The following is a 20,710-nucleotide window of genomic DNA, read 5'->3' on the forward strand; positions in this document are numbered from 1 at the left end:
GGTACCCCGAGTACATCACGCTCTGTGCCGTGTGACTGTACCTCGCTGTGTATTGTAGCATCACAACTATTTACCTGCTGTTGCCCTCCTACATCACCTGTGACTACAACTTGTGTGTTTTACGACGATTGTGGTCGCAGCCATCGCTGAAAGGTCAATGGTCTGATGGTGCAGTGGAGCAGGAGTGGAGCAGGAGGTTAAAGTTCAATCACTGTGCTACACAGTGTCGGTGTGCATGTTGAAGCCACTGATTACACCTTTATGTCTACGATAGAAACACGTAGCAACGTCTCCTTCCTCCCACGTGACTTTGGCTGATGGCGACCCTGCTGTCCGGTCACGTGGAAGCAAGATGTCTGTCGTCTTGTGATGGCGATGTTCAGTTATTCGCATCTCCTAGTGCGACTGCAAAGTCAGAAATGTAAGATTGTAGCGAGTCACAGACACTCGTCACACAAAACGTGTCTACAGCCACTGCGCATGTCACAGCATGGTGAGGAGGAAGTGAAGCTGTGATGAACTGATGTGTGACGTGTGAGTACATGGCTACAGCAGCAGCACTTTATCCCAACTGTCAAAACTGCACGAAATCGATGTCCTTGTTTTTGTTTTGATCAAGAAACTCTCGTGCGACCACCCACTTCAGTGAAGGAGGAGCATCGCTGCCTGACACAGAGGTCAGCCCCTGGGTGTGGACACGAGGGCTGCTGGCTATTGCCGCCTTCAGCCACAGAATCTGTTTAGCGGACGCTTCTTCCTCCATCCACATCCCCGCCTCGGTGCCGGCAAATTATTCCAGTTTGTGGAGAGAAACTTCTGACCCCGCACCAATAACCCCGGCTTCCTCGCTCTTCTCGTCTACAGTCATCGTCTGATGAGATTAACGCGGGACTGTCCCTCGCTCGGCACCACCCAGGAGGCCTTGCCCTCCAGCAGGTCCTTCGTCCTGTCAGTTGTGGGACTGACTGTCTTGCCACACACTTGCCAGTACAGACACGAGGACGTAATTAGCGGCTTGTTTATGTCAACAAATAATTATGAAGCATGTTGCAGCTTGTAACAGCTGACTGCACTGACACAACACACAATCTGTGAAGTCGTCAGTTAACAATGGCGGCTTGTAGGAAATCACTGGGCAGCATGGACACAAGGACAGCAGGACATGGGGCAAAGTTCTTGTCGCACCAACCACCAATGAAAACGTGTCTTGCCATGATGAGAACACATTCGTCTTCAAATGTTGCGAACATTGCAACAGAGTCCACGTGCATTATGTGTAAACAAGCCTGTTGAGGTCTTATAGCTAAATTATAAATTTATACTTCAGTTGATTAGTTACAGTCCAAAAATCACATGAAACTGCAAAGAAACGTCTTTCCGTTATGTAGTCATCGCTATGGCTACCAACACCATCAGCACCACCACCGCCACCACCTGTAAAAGTTGTGGACAGACTGAAAGGAGGTGTGATGCACGAGTGCCTGTGTAACCCTGTGTAACCCTGTGTGTAACCTGTCAACCGCACAACAATACTTACTTTAGTATTAAATGAACACCAGTCTGTCTCAGCAAATCAGAGTTTACGTCCACTTTGCACCAGAAAGTTCTAAAACATGTGTATCCCTCCCTCCTCTCTCTTTCTCATCAACAGGAACACAGAGGAACATTCGGGAAGTGAAGAAGAACAGAGAGGAATATGATAAATGAATGAGACAAGATGAGAAAATGGCCACACCGCGCCTGTGGCAGTTAAATCAAATAAACAACTTTGTTAATTTTTTAAAACAAATGGCGACGAAAAGCAGATATTGATGTGAGTGCAGCATTTGGCAGATCAATGATGGCAGTGTTTGCGCTGCTGTCTCTCGTCCACAGCTGTGACCCTTGACATTTGCACGTGAGCGCAGAAACACACCGGGCTTAGCCTGGCTGCCCGGCCATGTTTACCCTGGTTGCCCGGCCATATTTAAATGGTTGCCCGGCCATGTTTACCCTGGTTGCCCGGCCATATTTAAGCTGGTTGCCCGGCCATGTTTATCCTGGCTGCCCGGCCATGTTTACCCTGGTTGCCCGGCCATATTTAAACTGGTTGCCCGGCCATATTTAACTGGCTCCCCGGCCATGTTTATCCTGGCTGCCCGGCCATGTTTAAGCTGGCTGCCCGGCCATGTTTATCCTGGCTGCCCGGCCATATTTAACTGGCTGCCCGGCCATGTTTAACTGAATCCCCGGCCATGTTTATCCTGGCTGTCCGGCCATGTTTAAGCTGGCTGCCCGGCCATATTTAACTGGTTGCCCGGCCATGTTTAAAGTCGCCTGCCGCCAGCTTGTTTTTGTTGCAAATGTTTGTCAATCGTGGGTCCAGCGGCGGGCGTCCTGTGGTGACTGAAGCATGTCGGAGTAATGGCGTTCTGTCGTTCGCAGCTCACGCGCTCCCTGGTTATTTATTTGAAGCATATCCAATGAATGGCTTCCTCGCAATCTTTGGCGGGCTTTGCTGTTATTTGTGTTCATTCGTTTCAGTGAATCAGCTATGGCGACCATGAGTTCGTTGAGTGTTAGGTGAGTAGTTGAAGTTGACTCACACACACACACACTCACACACACTCACACTCACTTACACACACACTCACACACACACACACAAAGCAACTGCCCAAGGTTCCCAAGCACTCTTACTGAGAATGGTTGAGGAATGGTGGACAGTCTGTTTTCTGCCACAGAAACCTGCTCCAAACTCGCGGAACTTGAATGCACTGAGTGCTGGGGTGGTGCTCACGAGTCGGCAACACTTGACATGTAGGTATACTTATCAACATGTTTAGTCTCGGCAACACGTGACATGTAGGTATACTTATCAACATGTTTAGTCTCGGCAACACGTGACATGTAGGTATACTTATCAACATGTTTAGTCTCGGCAACACGTGACATGTAGGTATACTTATCAACATGTTTAGTCACAGCAGTAAAACCAAGACTAAGGAAGTTGATGGTCACGTGGCTGAAACTACAGGTCATGGCCAACAGTCTATTGCTGCTATAGAGGTGTATGTATATATAGTATTAAAGTCGCCATTTAGCAAATGACATGCAGCTATCCTGACACCAGTCCCTGCACCAGTGGGTGCTAGTGGTTGGTCTGCTCACGTGATGCCAGGTCAGAGGTCACACCTGCATTATCGTCATCTCACTTGTTAGCGCCATTCGCACAGAGCAGCATGAATGAAGATGAATGAGTGTGCAACAGTATGTCGTGCTTCGCTGTTCAACTGTTTACAAACATGGCTCCCTGGCCATGCTGCTGTTTCCAGCAGTACCTAGTTGTGAGGGCAATTAGTGCAAAGTAATTTACCGAGGGCGAGTGATGCAGCGCTCCTGTCGCACAGCCGCCATAAATCAAAGCCATTCTCGCCCTCTCTCCTCAACTCACATTCAAGCTCCGCCTGCAGGGAAGCAGGGGACGCGAGGAAAACGAGATTTGGAAGCATGAGTCAGTAAATTTGCCTGCCATCTATTTCTCCTCCACTGACAGCAAGCACATAGTGAAACATGCGACACCCCGCCTCATGCACTACCCTACCCACCTCATGCCCCGAGACCTACAGAAATAACCAACACACAGCGCCTCCCTATACACCCCATCAAATCTTTTAACAACTGCATCTCTGTACAACCGATTTCCTCCATCTTTTCAGAAAACAGCTTGGACACCTCCTTGTGGAGAGGACCTGATCGAGAAGAAAAGCTCGTCAACAGGCCAGCGAGCGGTTATCGCCATCAATGGACGAATCCAAACTCACAGGAACACTCACTGAGGACGACATCTTCTAAATACTAAATACTCAGGTGGAGAAATACTCAGGTGGAGAAATACTCAGGTGGAGATGCAGACGACAGACTTTGGTAGCCACCAGGCTGCCATCAGAAGTCGCAGATGTTGGTAACTACACTGCTCCAACATAGAAGGTACCAGAAATGGTTTTCAACAAAGGCATCAACTACAAGACTGACATAGAAGGCAGCAGCCATTAGCATTTGGCATAACAACTGGAATTTGCTGGAAGAAAATGTTTTCAGTAGGGCTGTCTACTTGTGCTGCACCTTCAGACACCTGTTAAACCTGCTAGAGGAGGAGAGGAGCTCAGCGTGAGTAGCAGCTACAATCTCTAGTATTATATTATTGTATTATTATATTATATCTCACTACAATCTCTAGTATTATATTATATCTGACTACAATCTCTAGTATTATATTATTATATTACATCTCACTACAATCTCTAGTATTATATTATTATATCATATCTCACTACAATCTCTAGTATTATATTATTATATTTATCTCACTACAATCTCTAGTATTATATTATATCTCACTACAATCTCTAGTATTATATTATATCATATCTCACTACAATCTCTAGTATTATATTATTATATCATATCTGACTACAATCTCTAGTATTATATTATTATCTCACTACAATCTCTAGTATTATATCATTACATCTCACTACAATCTCTAGTATTATATTATATTATCACATCTCACTACAATCTCTAGTATTATATTATATTATCATATCTCACTACAATCTCTAGTATTATATTATTATATTACATCTCACTACAATCTCTACTCATTATAAATGGCTATTATTCCTGTCGGCTAACTTGACTAGCCCAGCCTAGAGTTTCGGCCATGTTAGCAAAAGGTCAACTTCCAATGTCCACAAATACAGTGGTCAGCATGTCAGCTCAGTGTCACTTCCATATACATGTATTTAGCTGTTTCCCGCAGCATCCCAAAGGTCAAATGGCATCTGCATCCATCGCCACAGTTTAGTGAGTGAGAAAGAGAATTAATGAAACCTTTACAGTCGTACACAAGTGGCTGCAACTATGGGAGACTGTAAACAACGATATGTTAAATAATATTGCAAAATGCGGGTGATGAATGGAGATTGATTGTTATGTACAACAATATCTCCAAGACCTCGGCGGGCGTCAGCGACTTGTAGAAATAATCTGCTCCATGGCCATCGTAGTCTCCAGGCTCTGCTCCACGGATGTCTGGTGCCACCAGCAGGATGCTGAGAACATCTGGCACTTGCTTCACACTCGTTTCATTGCAAAGTCACAGAATTTTCTTTCTTCCTTCCCTCGCAGCATTCTGTGCCCTCCATCTCACAGATTGTATTTTGATTTCACTGGCTGGGGGTTGTTTAAAAATCAATGATGGCAGTTTATCTCTGTAGATTGCTTCTGTTTATCTTTGCAGATATTTTTGCAAAAATAGATGACTTCTGTGCAGATGACTTATGTTTATGCCGGTGACTCCTGATGCCGGGGCGGTGGCTTCTTGCATTTTATTCCATCTGTCAGTACAGTCTCCTGGCAACACAGCTAAACATGAATGATAGCTACAAAACACACAAACATCGCACAGGCTCAAGATTGATGAAGCTTGCTTACTTGAGACAGATAACCGTGTGTTTTGTTTGTTTGTTTGTTTGTTTGTTTGTTTGTTTGTTTGTTTGTTTGTTTGTGTGCAAGCGTCTGTTTATCACTTGTGCAGACACGAGTGCAAGTACCTCAGACCACCAGCCCTCCCTCCTCACACAGTATTTTGTCATTTATAACATCATCTAGTCATACATATATTTTATTTTTAATACACGTTTAGGTGGCTGCTGCTTCTGCTACACACACACACACAACTTACACGCAAACAAACAAACAAACAAACAAACACACACACTTTGCATAAGCAAGCCTGCGCACTGACCATATTTTTTATATGACCCACCCAAGTGGAAATAAAATAAAAGTTAATCGCTATCCAGGCGAGAGCTAGATATTTCCGCCGGCCTGGCCGCTAAATCCAATATTGTTTAATGTGTTAAAATATGAACTAAAAATATGGAGGTCAGCTCCCCAGTTTTTGCACTCTCCTGTTTGCAAAAATCGCTTTTTGCTTATGGTCCTCAACTTGTACACATGGCGCTGCTCTCGTGCCTCTCATCCCTTCCTGTAGAGTTAGTCAAGCAGTTTGTCCGCGTGTATGTGTGTGGCACATGCGCTTGTGTGTCTGGTGTCTTGGTGACTAGTCTATACACATGTGATGTGAGTCTGTACGCCTGCGGTTAGTCCAGGAACGTGTGTGTCTGGTGTCAGTTCCTTCCTGTCCGTGGTGTCTCCATGGTGTTGGTGTGCACCATGCACTTCCTCCATAATTTGTTTACAACTTAGACAAGATGTGTTGGTGTAAAATGAAGTCGATTGAATTGTGATGCTACATGCCTTGTGTGCCATACTGCGCCTGCTCCATGAACTCGCTGTGGCTCAGTGGATGCTGCTGCTGCCACAGATGTGATGACCTTTGCACTCTCTACACTCTGCTCTTCACTGTATTGTCCTCCAGAATATATTCAAGCTCAACCTCCAACTCAGCTGTTAAACTAACCTTTCTTTATCTCGCCTGGACTACCAAATGTTGCAGCTAGACTGTGATGTTGTCTGCGTGTCCAGGTGTTGCAATATTAAACTATTGGGAGTCTGATATGTTCATCGTTGTAAACTTCTCAGGCTCTCTTCAAGGTTTGAGAACAAGTACTACTCAACACTTAATGCAATAAAATAACCCAAAACCGGAAGAAAGAAACACGTAAAGCCATCTAGAGTATCATCCAATACTGTTTTCTCGTATAGTCCTCCATCTAAAGCTTAAACATTTTAACTTTTACAGTTTCAAGGCGAGTTTTCTCCACAGGTGTTCAAGCTTTTCAGTCTACAGTGTGTTGAGAGCTTGCTTTGTCCTCCACACAGCAACCTTTGTATGGACGACATGCCAAACGTGATGTGAGCTGTGTGGACTGTGGACTGTGGACTGTGAGGACTGTGTGGACTGTGTATACTGTGTGGACTGTGTGTACTGTGAGGACTGTGTGCACTGTGTGGACTGTGTGGACTGTGTGGACTGTGTGTATTGTGAGTAGTGTGCACTGTGAGTACTGTGTGTACTGGGTGTATTATGTATACTAAGTGTACTGTGTGCTGTTGGAAACCAGCTGCTGAGCCAGTTTCAGCATTTGAAGACTGCCATCTATCATTGTGCTTGTGTTGTTTTTAAAGATTGTGTTCATGTCAAAGGAACTGATATTTTGTTTATCACCAGTGTTTGCCACTTCGTCTCATCAAATGGTGATCGTGCAAAGCTGACATTTCTCTGTGGAGTTTCAGCTCAGTTTTCAAGTACATCTACAGTTAGAAGTCAAGATGAGAATCAGAATTTGCGAGGTGAATGTCGTTACAAGAGCATTGCTGTCATCAGCAGACCACCCAGTCCTCGGTCTTTGCTGCTTCATCTTGTCAGTCCTCGACGTGTGCGAGTTGTAAGTCTTGAGAGAATCGCGTTAGGCCCGCCAAGCGCCATCGCTGCTAAACACATTTCCCGGCAGACAGGAGACAGGAGACGAGACAGGAGACAGGACAGGCGCCCGGAAACACGGCCAGCGCCGAGAAAAGACCACTTAGCCATTGGCAAGCATCGCTGGTGAGAAGAAGAGAGGAGGAAAGGAAGAAAACGACGAGGCGCTGGAAAGAGTGATGGCGGCCTTAGCAGACGTCACGTGTCCCTCACTGTACACATGAACAACACATTTACATATCACACATAAACAAAACATTAACATATCACACATGAACAACACATTTACATATCACACATGAACAACATATTTACATATCACACATGAACAACATATTTACAACATCCACCCATGGATGTGTAGAGGTAAACTGCTGTCATTTACACATGAACAACATATTTACATATCACACATAAACAACATATTTACATATCATACATAAACAACACATTTACAAATCACACATGAACAACACATTAACATATCACACATAAACAACACATTAACATATCACACATGAACAACATATTTACAACATCCACCATATCATTTACACATAAACAACATATTTACATATCACACATGAACAACACATTAACATATCACACATAAACAACATATTTACAACATCCACCCATGGAAGTGTAGAGGTAAACTGCTCTCATTTACACATAAACAACATATTTACATATCACACATGAACAACACATTTACATATCACACATAAACAACACATTTACAACATCCACCCATGGAAGTGTAGAAGTGGACTGCTGTCTGTCTGCCGAGACCAACACTTAGCCTCTTGCCAAGTTCTCCACTATTAGTCTCGGCGAGCCTAAAGAAAGAATGCGACTAAACCGGAAGCTTTGTACACAACAGCCTCGTTTTAGTAGTTATCTGGAGAAAATCGTCTGCCAGCAGTCCAGTAATACAAGTTCGTGATCCTCCCACTCTCCACATATAGTCAACAGCTGCGACAGTGTTGCTCACTCTCCTCCTCCCTGTGCTCAGTACTGTTCACACTCGCACAAGACATCTGTCTTTCGTTGCTATGGCAATTAAGCAGCTGTACAGGTCATCTTTGCCCGTCAAGGAGACATTATCGTGACACAACCGTCCCGTGTCAACTGATTTTAAACCAGAATAGTTTCTGCTCTTCCCCCAAAACATTAAAATGTCAGCAGCTTAACAAAACTTAGTCTATTCCGTGTGAACATAGTATTTACATGTGTGACTCAGTCTTCTACTCTATAGACCAGACCTGGGCAAGGGGCGGCCCGCGGGCCGGATCCTGCCCGCCTCCTGTCTCTGACCGGCCCGCCCGCTGGCTCGCCCGCCAGTATATATACAGTATTGGGTAAAACTGAGTTAACTATATTAGTCCGGCCCTCTAAAACCATCCCAATTTCTCATGCGGCCCCCCGGGAAAATTAATTGCCCACCCCTGCTCTAGACTACTTCATCGGCGTTTTACTGAGTATTCTTGAAATTGGTGTACTCGGTATACAGGACTTGTCTTGCAAGTAGATTAATCGTTCTTCAGTCCTGCAAAAGAGTTGTTTCCGTATGTCTTTGTGCGGCGTGTACACGTGTGTGAAACCTGTGGTGCGTCCACGACACCAGACTTGCTCTCGTTGGCCTCCACAGGGCAAGCCACCCTCCCAGACCTCACTACACACTCCCAGACCTTGCCACACTCGCCACACTCCCAGACCTCACCACACTCGCCACACTCGCATACCTCACCACACTCGCCACACTCGCATACCTCACCACACTCGCCACACTCCCAGACCTCACTACACACTCCCAGACCTCACTACACTCGCCACACTTGCCACACTCGCATACCTCACTACACTCGCCACACTCCCAGACCTCGCCACTCCTCAGGAAATGGTGGAGAGGGAGGGGGAAGGGAGAAGAAGGGGTCAGTCAATATCGTGTCCGTCATGATGGGAAATCTATCGATAAATGTAAAAATGTGAAAATGTGTGCTGTCTCGCCCGACACCCGACTTTCAAAGGAACAGAGGAGCCGAGAAGCCGCCAGTGGGGGGTGGGTGGTTGATAGGGTGGAGGGGGTCAACTTTCTCGGTGCGCACGGATCAGTGTGATTTATAATTGTGGGAGCGGTTGCATGAAGAGTGAGCGAATCACTCACAATGTTGTCACTTGTGAGTTGCGAGGCAAGCACAAGGCCTAGGTGCTCGTGTGTGAGGTTGATATCGAGATACTTCCACAAACGTCTGCTGCGACAGGTGATAGCAGAGCTGGCGGCACCCAGGTAACAAAAACATCGCACCACTCGTAAACATTGACACAGAGAGCAGACGAAGACTTGTGTTGGCTGAGTGAACAGGTTTTTACTAAGTCGGGATTTTGCACAGAGAAACTCGAGTGTGTGGTCTCACAATTACAGCCCCGTGGTGGTTGGGGGGTGAGGTGTAGAGTCCACTGGTCTCCTAGCCACCTTGTTTGTGAGGTGGTGAGGTGTAGACACCACTAGTCTCCTAGCCACCTTGTTTGTGAGGTGGTGAGGTGTAGACACCACTAGTGTCCAAGCCACCTTGTTTGTGAGGTGGTGAGGTGTAGACACCACTAGTGTCCAAGCCACCTTGTTTGTGAGGTGGTGAGGTGTAGACACCACTAGTGTCCAAGCCACCTTGTTTGTGAGGTGGTGAGCTGTAGACACCACTAGTCTCCTAGCCACCTTGTTTGTGAGGGCGGTGCCATTCTCCCCTCGCCGCCTTACCCTCTGAGGAGTCGGATAACCATTTCACAGCTGGATGCTGTGTAGGGATGAGGGGGAGGGTTGTGTAAGTACCCTGCGTCACACAAGTATCATGATACCCGGCTACTGTGAGTGGTTTGGGGTTCGGACCCCGCTGCTGTAGCCACTAGGCTTTCCTCGTGGTGCCAGATATGTGCTCATGCAAATCACTAGCAGGATTACCTGACAGTCTTCTTTTCTTTCTTTTTTTTATTGTTATCGCTGATGTTTGTTTTATGATTACTCTTGATATGTACTTGTTTTTTTAAATTTGTTGCTGGTATCAGCGCTGTTTTCTTTTTCTTTCGCTTTCTTCTTGCCATCCTCTTCCTCCATTAAACCCCGCGAGAACCAATATAATCACGTGTCACGTGGCCTGATGGTTAATGCGTGTATAATATTGAAGCTGACACCCTGCCTCCGCTAAAATAAACATCTTGAAGAAAATCTCATTTTACAGTAAAATGCAAGGACCTTAAGCCAGGCTTTTACCGGGATTTGTCCCGATTTCACTGGAAGATAACTCGTTTTTCACCAAGCTGTTCTTTCGTGAGAATATCTGCCAGGCAGGCCTGAAGTGAGTCACACGAGCTCTTTGAGCTCAGACCCACGGCTCTTTGTGGATTTGATCTCTACTTCCGGTGAGGGAGTGCGCGTGCGCGCTTGCCTACGAGCACGTTCATAAGTGTGTGCGCGAGTGTGGAAACAGGACGTGTGATTACTTGTCACCTTGTGGTGTGTCACATGCTAGGGAGGATTGAATGACACCCTGCTGTCTACAACGGGTGGAGGGTGGCGGGTGGCCTTATCAGCTGCGACAATAGTGAAAGTTCTTGTTGCGATTACCTCCTTGAATGGCATTTGCAGCCAGTGACAGTGACAGTGACAGTGACAGTGACAGTCGTGTGGCAGAAGGATCAATACAAGTCTCCTGGAGGCCATGTCAGGAGATATGTAGTAACGCCACAGATATATTGGAGATATCATTAATGCTACATGTGATCAGTTGATATTGGTAACGCTATATGATCAACAGATGCCGGTGACGTCACTAACGACCAGTGGATGCCGGTGACGTCACTAACGACCAGTGGATGCCGGTGACGTCACTAACGATCAGCCACGTGCTGGTGCTGCAGGTGTTGGTGTGGTTAGAAGCTGACTTTTCACTGGATGTTAACAGAGACCAGTGCAGTTGTAAGAAAAAGTCTCATACAGTGTTACTGTCACCCGAATACTCTGGTAGCGACACACAGTTCTCTGTCACTGTCAGCACCTGCCATTAGCACAGTTTGCAGGTAACAACAGGTGGCACTAGGTTAGCTGCTGCTAGACACAGTTCTCTGTCACTGTCAGCACCTGCCATTAGCACAGTTTGCAGACACACCCACTCATTTCGCTGAACAGACGGAGGTGCTACAAAAAGTGCAGCATGCTGTTATTTTCTGTCTGTGTAAGGTCACTGCAGTTGTTTGTGTTTGCTCTGTTCAGCAATATCTATATTTTACAGAGACCGAACACCTCTTGAAGTGCTTGCTAGCCATTGTTCTTTTGATGGCACCGCCACCCACCCACCCCAAACAATGAAACCTTTCATTGCTCTCCGCTGGAAACTCACTGCCACTTGTTGTGACATGACTGCAGTGACAGGGTGGAGAAGGGTTTGTTGTTGATGAAGGATGCGGAGATTCGTGCATGTAGTAGTAGTTGTGTCACAGACTGGCGGAGTCATTGTCACATTGTCACATTGTCACATTATCACATTATCACATTGTCACATTATCACATTATCACATTATCAAATTTTCCTCCTCAACTTTGCTGTGTTTTGATTTCACTCGTCTTGTGTATGCACCCTGTACAACCTAACCTCTATCTACACCATCGTCTTTGATCCCGAGCACGGGGACCATTTAATATCCCCGGCTGTTCACATCTCCACTTTCACCTGCGACACCTGGCCGCCTGCTGACGTCAGAGGGAGTTTGCACGAGGGCGACTGTTGACGGTTGCCCTCACCACAGACTCACTTGTCCGACAGGTTTTCTGACAAGGTGCCGGCCTTTCGCCGCTTGTCCACACTGCAGCTGCTGGCTTTGGGATGCCTGACACTTTACAGCAACACAGGTGAGGCTACAAGATGTGTGTACACCTTTCCTATTCCAGGAGATGTATGTACACCTTTCCTATTCCGTGGAACACGTGAAGTATCTCATTATTCTATCTCGCGACTTCACATTTCGCGTGAAACATCAGATGCTGAGATGAAATACTGTTTGCGTGGGGAATGTACTGTAAGTACAGATATAGATATTATTGAAATAGCTTCCATAATTAACTGTGAAAAACAGCAATGATATGACAGTAGTAAACTGAGTTTTGATGAGCATAGACACTGTATGTGGCGTATATACTCGTAGACATGTAGGATGTCTACAGAAATAGCAATCACAAGCAGAACTCTCACAGCATGTGGCCACCATCTGGAATACATGTACACCGATACGCTCTATGTACATGCCTTACATCTATGTCACACTATGTATATAATATGTATAGAATATGTTTGGTGCGAATATTAGTCCGTGCACCACCGACACTAAGCTGTGGCAGTGTCACCTCTGTCACCTCTGTCACCTCTGTCACCTGTCTGAACCATCTTCTGTCCTGAAACTGAAATGTCCTCTAACAATGAGATGCTCCAGATGTCTCGGTCCTTGCACACTGACATGTCTCTACTTCTCTGACACTGACATGTCTCTACTTGTCTGACACTGACATGTCTCTATTTCTCTGACACTGACATGTCTCTACTTGTCTGACACTGACATGTCAGCTATGGAGTAAATTCTCAGCTTGCTGTGACACTGAGTGATGTGAGTGCCATAAACTGTGAGAGATGGCTGTAAGTACACATCCCTTCATCTCAGTCTGTCAGAATGTCGTTGCTGTCCACGTCAGTAAATTTAGAAACGATTGATAACCCAGTAGATGTGGGACTGGACGAAGCCCCGCACTTTGCGTGAAGAGTTGAAAATGAACATGCTGCACAGCGACACACACTCTCACATTCACACACTCTCATACACACTCTCACACACTCACTCTCACACACTCACTCTCACACACTTACACACACACACTCACTCTCTCACACTCTCTCACACACACTCACACTCTCACACACTCACACTCTCTCACACACACTCGCTCACACTCTCTCACACACTCTCTCACACACTCACACACACATACACTGTCTCATACACTCTCACTCACACACTCACACACACTCTCACACACTCACACACTCTCTCACACACTCACACACTCACACACTCACACACACACTCACACACACTCTCTCACACACACTCACACACACTCTCACACACACTCACACACTCGCTCACACTCACACACTCACACACTCACACACTCACACACACTCACACACTCACACACACTCACACACACTCTCACACACACACTCACACACTCACACTCTCTCACACACACTCGCTCACTCTCTCACACTCATGCACTCTCTCACACACTCACACACACACTGTCTCATACACTCTCACTCACACACTCACACACACTCTCACACTCACACACACTCTCACACACTCACACACTCACACACACTCTCACACACTCACACACACTCACACTCACACACACTCTCACACACTCACACACACTCTCCACACACTCACACACACACTCACACACTCACACACTCACACACACTCACACACTCACACACACTCACACACTCACACACTCACACACACACACTCACACTCACACACTCACACTCTCACACACTCACACACACACACTCTCTCACACACTCACACACTCACACACACTCACACACACAATCTCACTCTCACACTCATGCACTCTCTCACACACTCTCACACACTCTCTCACACTCATGCACTCTTTCACACACACTCTCACACACTCACTCTCACGCTCTCTCTCTCTCTATTAGGTTTCCAGACACAAATGTAGAACAGCGGGGGAGTAGCTGAGAGTCCATAAAGGTTCCACACGAATGCACAAGTGTAGAGCGAGTGTTGCAGAACTAATGAGTGGCTGACACCGCCACTTCTCGTGCTCACAGCCACGTGCACTGACTAATGCAGGTTGACACTGGGGTCAGCGGGCTGAGGGGCTGTCGTCATCATTAGTTTGTGTACCTACAAGTAGAGTCTGGTGTCGTCCGGTGCACCAAGACACAGTCGATCGATCAAACGTTTGCAGCCAGGTATCCAGGTAAGAAATCGAACACCTGCTTGAACTTCGACTTCTGTCGTCACGGACCTTCTTGAGCTGCATTGGCTGACGTGTTCTCACTCCTACTCGCTCCCTCATTCTCTCTCTCACTCACTGACACGCACACCTGTACACACACACACTTTCTCACAGAAAGTCTGTTTACCCACTTCTAGCAGCAAAAGTCGTTTGTCGCCAGTTCCACTCAATCGCCAGAAGGTTTATGTTGAAAGATATTTCTGTCCTGTATATCTTCCTGCCTGTCACGTGCTTGTTTACCTGTTGTTGGTTACTTCTGGCGGTTTCAAATTTCCTTTCATCTATTGATCAAAGAAGGCTGATATTGTCTTTATTGTCATCGACAGAATTGTCGTCTGTTTATGTCCACAGATTCTGGTGCAACTTCTGTCAACAAAGCTCCACCCGCCCAACTGACTTCATTGCAGGCGCTTCACACAATCGCCTCGTTGTTTGACAGAAAGGAAAATACAGGGATACCCGGGTTGACACCCAGTTACATGTGTTGACAGGACTCAGTCACAGCCACCTGGCACAATGATATCGGGTAGCAGGCTGGCGTCCTCCCACCCTGGTGTCCGATCGTCAAGATGTCTGAGAACAGTGACAGGAGACTACAGCTCTTCTCCACACCTGCAAGGTGAGACAGGGTCACTCCACCAGGTAGCAACAGCGGTCTGACAGGGAGAGCACGCCAAGCAGCACACACGTGTACCTCCTCCCTCAAGTAATCAGGCGTCAGACAGACAGACAGTCACTCAGACAGACAGACAGACACTCAGACACTCAGACAGACAGACAGACAGTCACTCAGACACTCAGTCACTCAGACAGACAGACAGACACTCAGACAGTCAGTCACTCAGACAGACAGACAGACAGTCACTCAGACAGTCAGTCACTCAGACAGACACTCAGACAGACAGACAGTCAAACAGACAGTCACTCAGTCACTCAGACAGACAGACAGACAGTCACTCAGACAGACAGACAGACACTCGGACAGACCGATGTCTAAAACAATCAGATGACATCAACAAAGAACAAATAGTTGTGTGTATGGCATGTAGATATGTATGCATGTGGATGTATACAAATATCTATGTGCATGTGTGTACCTATACGTATGTATACATGTGTATGTACCTATGTAGCTGTGGGTGCATGTGTGTGTATACCTGTGTGTACCTATGTGTAGACATGCATGTGATGTGCTATGTGCATGTCTGTCTGTATGTGTGTACGTGTATATGTTTATTTGTGCACATGTGTATATTTGTATGTGTATGTACATATTATGTGTGTGTGTTTTTGAGTATATGTATGTGAATGTATGAGGTACGTATAGGTATATACATAGGTATATGTATTGTATGTGAGCGCCGGACAACAAATGATGTTTCCTAGTACAGTATACATATATACATGTCTGTGAACGTGTGTACACATTAGACATGCATGTACAGTGGTGTCCCCGTGTCAACGAGTAATACCCTGCCAGACCTGTACCTGGGGTGGATCACACCGCGGATAACACACTGAGCCTATCACTGCGATAAGGCGGGGAAGCGGGGAAGGAGAGAAAGGAAGAACACATATTAACGGGTGTGTCTGAGATCCTGAGTTCACCAGGTTACCACTTTCTCGCTTGACGAGTGTCTGGAAACTCAGCGAGCTGTGTCCACATCGCATCCACACCGTACGATGAGAACTGAGGGACGTGTACAGTACAGTGTACACTCATGTCTGTCACAATACTAGTAATGACAGTGCTAAGTATGTAGTGCTAATAATAGCAAGTGTCTTACGGAGGTACCACATGTTACTTGCGGTAACAATAATCATAAATGTGCGCCAACTTTTGCTTATATCATATACTCTCTGTGCTGACCAACGATAACAACGAAATGACATGAAAAACACAAGGTAACGATAACGGGCAGACACCAAACACACTGAGCCCCTGAGGTGAGCAAATGTACAGGTAATACAAGAGTGAGACATTAAATGTCAAAAATACAAATAACAAAACTGTATAGATCATCATGGTAGTGATAATACTCGCAAATGTAAGAAAGAGGTGTCACGTGATCTCACAGCCTTGGTCTCCCCATCCCTCTCCATCAGCGTATCAATGGCCACCGCCCTCCACCCGTGAGGATGGAAGACAGGAGACAGCCAAACGACACGACATCCGGGACAAGCTGTACATCAGCTCACTGAGCCCCGCCAGACCTCACCCTGGCCTCGTCACATCAGCCGGTGTGCACACACCTACCCGACCGTTCACAGTTGCCGACCCTGAAAGACACAATATGTGAGTAAAACATAGTGTGACGTAGGGTACATCGTGTGACATAGGGTACATAGTGTGAGATAGGGTACATAGTGTGACGTAGGGTACATAGTGTGAGATAGGGTACATAGTACGACATAGGGGACATGGGGTACCTAGTGCGACATAGGGTACATAGTACCCAGACATAGCTAACATACGCACACACGCTGCATGACAACAGATTAGGATTAAGCTGCTGTTGCAGGTTAAGAAGCTGCTCAAGGACCGGAGCATGGAGACATCAGGTGGTCAAACACAGTTTGGCTGAGGCTGGTTGTCATGGGAACCCGACTGGCGTGTGCGCGATGACTACGGCGCAAAAGAAAGAGAGTGTGGAGCTACCCGTAAACACAGGTATGGTGAGCATGCTGAGGTCAGCAGTCATCGCCACACACACACACAGCACTAGAGTCACTGTGTGAGTGATATATATAATATCTTGTCTGCTGACTGCTGATGTGTGTAGTCACCTGTCATCGTAGATGTCATGTGGAGCTAACGGCCGCTTGGATGTATTCACTGACCACCCAGGCACAGGTTATACCCTGATTGAAAGTAGCTGTACAGCTGTGCTCTCGGTGTATGTTTTCCGATTTGTGTTTATGACTGCACTGTGTGATTGCAATATCCTGTCACCCTCCGGTTTACGACCTCAGTGTGTGTCTCCTGTGTGTACGACTTCAGTATGACGTGTCTCCTGTGTGTTTACGACCTCAGTGTGTGTCTCCTGTGTGTTTACGACCTCAGTGTGTGTCTCCTGTGTGTTTATGAGAAAGTTGTGTTCCTGATTTACAAAGAATTGGTTTATGTTTAGCATTTTCTCCCATCCACAAGTTCTGTGTCTACTTGTTTGACCAAAGTAGCATGACGACCACCACTGTGACGATAACCAGGGGAACAAGAGTAAAATTTATACGAATCTTCATCATTTGAATGGCACTGCAAGGACATGTAAGCTGGTGTCTGTGGGTCCAGAGCCAGCAGAGGAGGAAGTGATGGCAGCAGGACAAGACAAGTGGACAGCGCCGGAGTTGTGGCCCTTCTGTCCGACACCAAGGCCCGCCAGCAACGACCAGCGCCAGTGTCTGAAGGGCAGAGAGGGATGTCTACACTCCAGGCTTAGACAGTGCATCCGCTACGTCACTAACAGGTAGGCGTGACGTGCGACATCTGCCTCAGGTGGTTGATGGAACTTCCCCGTGTGACTAATGGGGGCTGAGTACTTTCTGGTCATGCAGTGTGTTAGCTTTAGTCCCCGAAAGCCTACCCTGCTAAGTTCATTATCTGTGCCAAACCTCTGGTCATTGTGAACTGTTATTTGCAAATTTATTGGACAAAATGTGTTTCTTACAAAAGGTCACGCCCGCAGCTCATTATTGAATCGAAACAGAGCGCTAGAAAGTTAAAAAAGAAACAGCATATGATCAATGCTTCGAGTTTCAAACATCGTCGCCAAGTCTGAGCACAAGCCGAGTTCAGGATGGCCAGTGGACGGTGAAGACATTTTAGAACTTCGCAGCATTCGTTAGAACACACGGTCGACACATCAGGTTTTGGTTTGCGAGCGTTTACCGGCGTTTGTAGAAATTTGTAAGAAAGAAATGTCTGCTATTTCCATTTGTCAAGATTTGATGAATGCTGAGGTCGGCCACTCGTCTTAGGCCTATTAAAGTGCAACTTTACTTATATGCAGTTTATTTGAATTGCTTTGGTTCAGTTTATCCTAGGTCTAGTTGTTCACCGCAAATTATTTTTCCAAATGAGAGGGCTGAGCTCAGTACAGGATGGTCTGTACCGAGACTTTAGTGAAATGCAGTTTTCTTCTCGAGAAAGGTCAGGAAAGAAGTAAACCAAGATGATGTCACAAAATGTACTTGGGTAGATGTGAGAGCATTTGGCAAAAGAAAAGTATGGGTAAACAGACTATTGCTGTCGTTTCAATCTGTGCACAGACAGCGAATGAAGCGAAAGAGTGAGATGCCGGTAAAGAGCGAGGACGTGTCTTCACGCATGTACATCGTCACACGTGCGGCCTCGTCGTCTTCATCGCCGATGCAGGTGGACCCTAGCGACCTCTACAAGGCCTTCATGGACACAATCGCGCGCCAGACTCACCTGGACTCCACGGCCGTCCACAGACCTTTCTACCGACACAAATCACAGAGGCTGGCCTGCCAGACCATTGACATCACGTGACCTTTAGGACGGCGGCACCCAGCAGCCAAGTGTGACTGTGCCGTTAATAAATAAATGCTTATTTCAAAGAATGCACCTCAGGTAAATCATCAGCCAAATCTTGCTGCGCCTCAGGCCTTATGTCTCCCACACATTCCTTCAGCTTGTTTATATAAATCTCCTATAGAGGATGTGGTCTCCTCGGTCATGTTTTTACAATGTACCAGTGCAAGACAATAACAGCTTGAGTCGTGCTGTGTACACCTGCTCACATGTTATGATGTACAGCCTAGACTGACGGTCAGACTCCGCAAAAGACAAATATTTTCAAAAGTGTCTGCAATACCAGGTGATGACAAGATGACAAGAGTTCCGTCAGATTTCTGTGCGCCTGCATGCAGGACCAACAGACTGAAGTCGTCCTTCGTTGTTTCGGTCATGTGACTTCTAAACGCTACAGTGTGAATGAATTGAGATCATGTGTGTGTGATTTGTGACTGAGGTTTTCCTGGTGTGGCGGGTATGAAAGTGGTATGTGCTGAGGATTCTTGATGCTGTGCTGTGTGGCTCCTTATAGAGCTGCTCTTTCCAAAACGTTTACACTGCTTTTACACCATGTGTGATATTAGGAATACTTACAGCCCTTTTACTTCTCGACCAAAACCAAAATATTATTGTGCTTATTGCAATTTTCTGTTACAAGGGCCAGCAGGGTATTTAGAACTCACTCTGACACACTCACCACTCGGGCTCCAAGGCTACATTCACACCCTCCCTGAAAACATATCTGTCCACAAAGTACTGACCCTGAATTACTAATCTTCACACCCTGGCAGTACTGTCATGTTAACAATCATGTATCGACTCCACCTGACACTGTTTATATGCCTTCATCCATTGCTTTATATTCTACTTTTGTACCTCATCTTTATGCCGTTTAGTTTCTATAAGTACCTACTGTCTACTGTTATCTTGTACCTCATCTTTATGTTGTTTAGTGTCCCTAGAAGTACCTCACTGTCTGCTCGCTGTTATCTTTCATTTATCATTGGTCTGACAGTGCGATATACCTTGGTCATGATGATCACCTTGTAAGTACCCATTATTATTATTAAAGAATGTACAGGGTTCAGAGTTTGTAAGATAGATGCAGCATTGGTGGTGGAAACAGATGTATCCTCTATTGAGAGAAGCATTCACTGATCTTTTTTGAAAAGCGTTTGCATAACACAGAAATAAGGAAGTGGACAGTGTTCATTCTGAGTGCCTGCGAACCCAAGTCTGAAGGAACTAAACATGAAGAGCACTCGCTGACTATCCCGTGGGTTTTGTCTTTGTACCATCGCTACCTTGCTAACAATGCAAGCCATATTTCAGGCAGACATACAGCATCATGCTATAACTCTGGCAACAGATTCCAGATTGCTTCTGTAATCTTTCTCCTTCACCCCACCTACTAATTGTGGGGAGCAGGGATCCTACAAAGATTTTTTTTTTTAATCAAACACAGCATCCTACCTAGACAGCAGGCTACGTACACACATTATTGATTCACCTCTCCTTTCACACAAGTCTTTGGGGTGAACATACATAAAAAAAAAAAATCAGGGATTTCACATGTGGGGGGTTAGCTGGCCACAATGTTGCTAGATTTAGAAAACTGACAATTGCAGATTCCATG

At 46.1% G+C, this 20,710-nt stretch overlaps 1 protein-coding gene across 11 annotated transcripts; it reads left to right on the forward strand.

The window, feature by feature from the left end:
• The first annotated feature begins 3,636 nt into the window (after positions 1-3,636).
• Positions 3,637-20,265, forward strand: LOC112566530. Of its 11 annotated transcripts, XM_025242751.1 has the most exons (8): positions 9,658-9,920; positions 10,161-12,335; positions 14,215-14,498; positions 14,889-15,156; positions 16,644-16,833; positions 17,060-17,208; positions 17,830-18,004; positions 18,807-20,265. In XM_025242751.1, exons 4-8 carry the CDS (start codon positions 15,054-15,056, stop codon positions 19,048-19,050), a joined length of 861 nt encoding a protein of 286 aa, XP_025098536.1. In that variant the 5' UTR covers positions 9,658-9,920; positions 10,161-12,335; positions 14,215-14,498; positions 14,889-15,053; the 3' UTR covers positions 19,051-20,265. The 11 variants fall into 11 exon arrangements, 8 of the variants coding, with proteins under 8 accessions (XP_025098538.1, XP_025098542.1, XP_025098536.1 ...); XM_025242753.1 differs by lacking the exons at positions 9,658-9,920; positions 10,161-12,335 and adding an exon at positions 3,637-4,149; XR_003099620.1 differs by lacking the exon at positions 9,658-9,920 and having other exon boundaries at positions 10,118-12,335; positions 16,616-16,833.
• Positions 20,266-20,710: the final 445 nt, after the last annotated feature.

Source organism: Pomacea canaliculata, linkage group LG6, assembly GCF_003073045.1.
Source record: "Pomacea canaliculata isolate SZHN2017 linkage group LG6, ASM307304v1, whole genome shotgun sequence".
NCBI classification, from domain to species: Eukaryota; Metazoa; Mollusca; class Gastropoda; order Architaenioglossa; family Ampullariidae; genus Pomacea; species Pomacea canaliculata.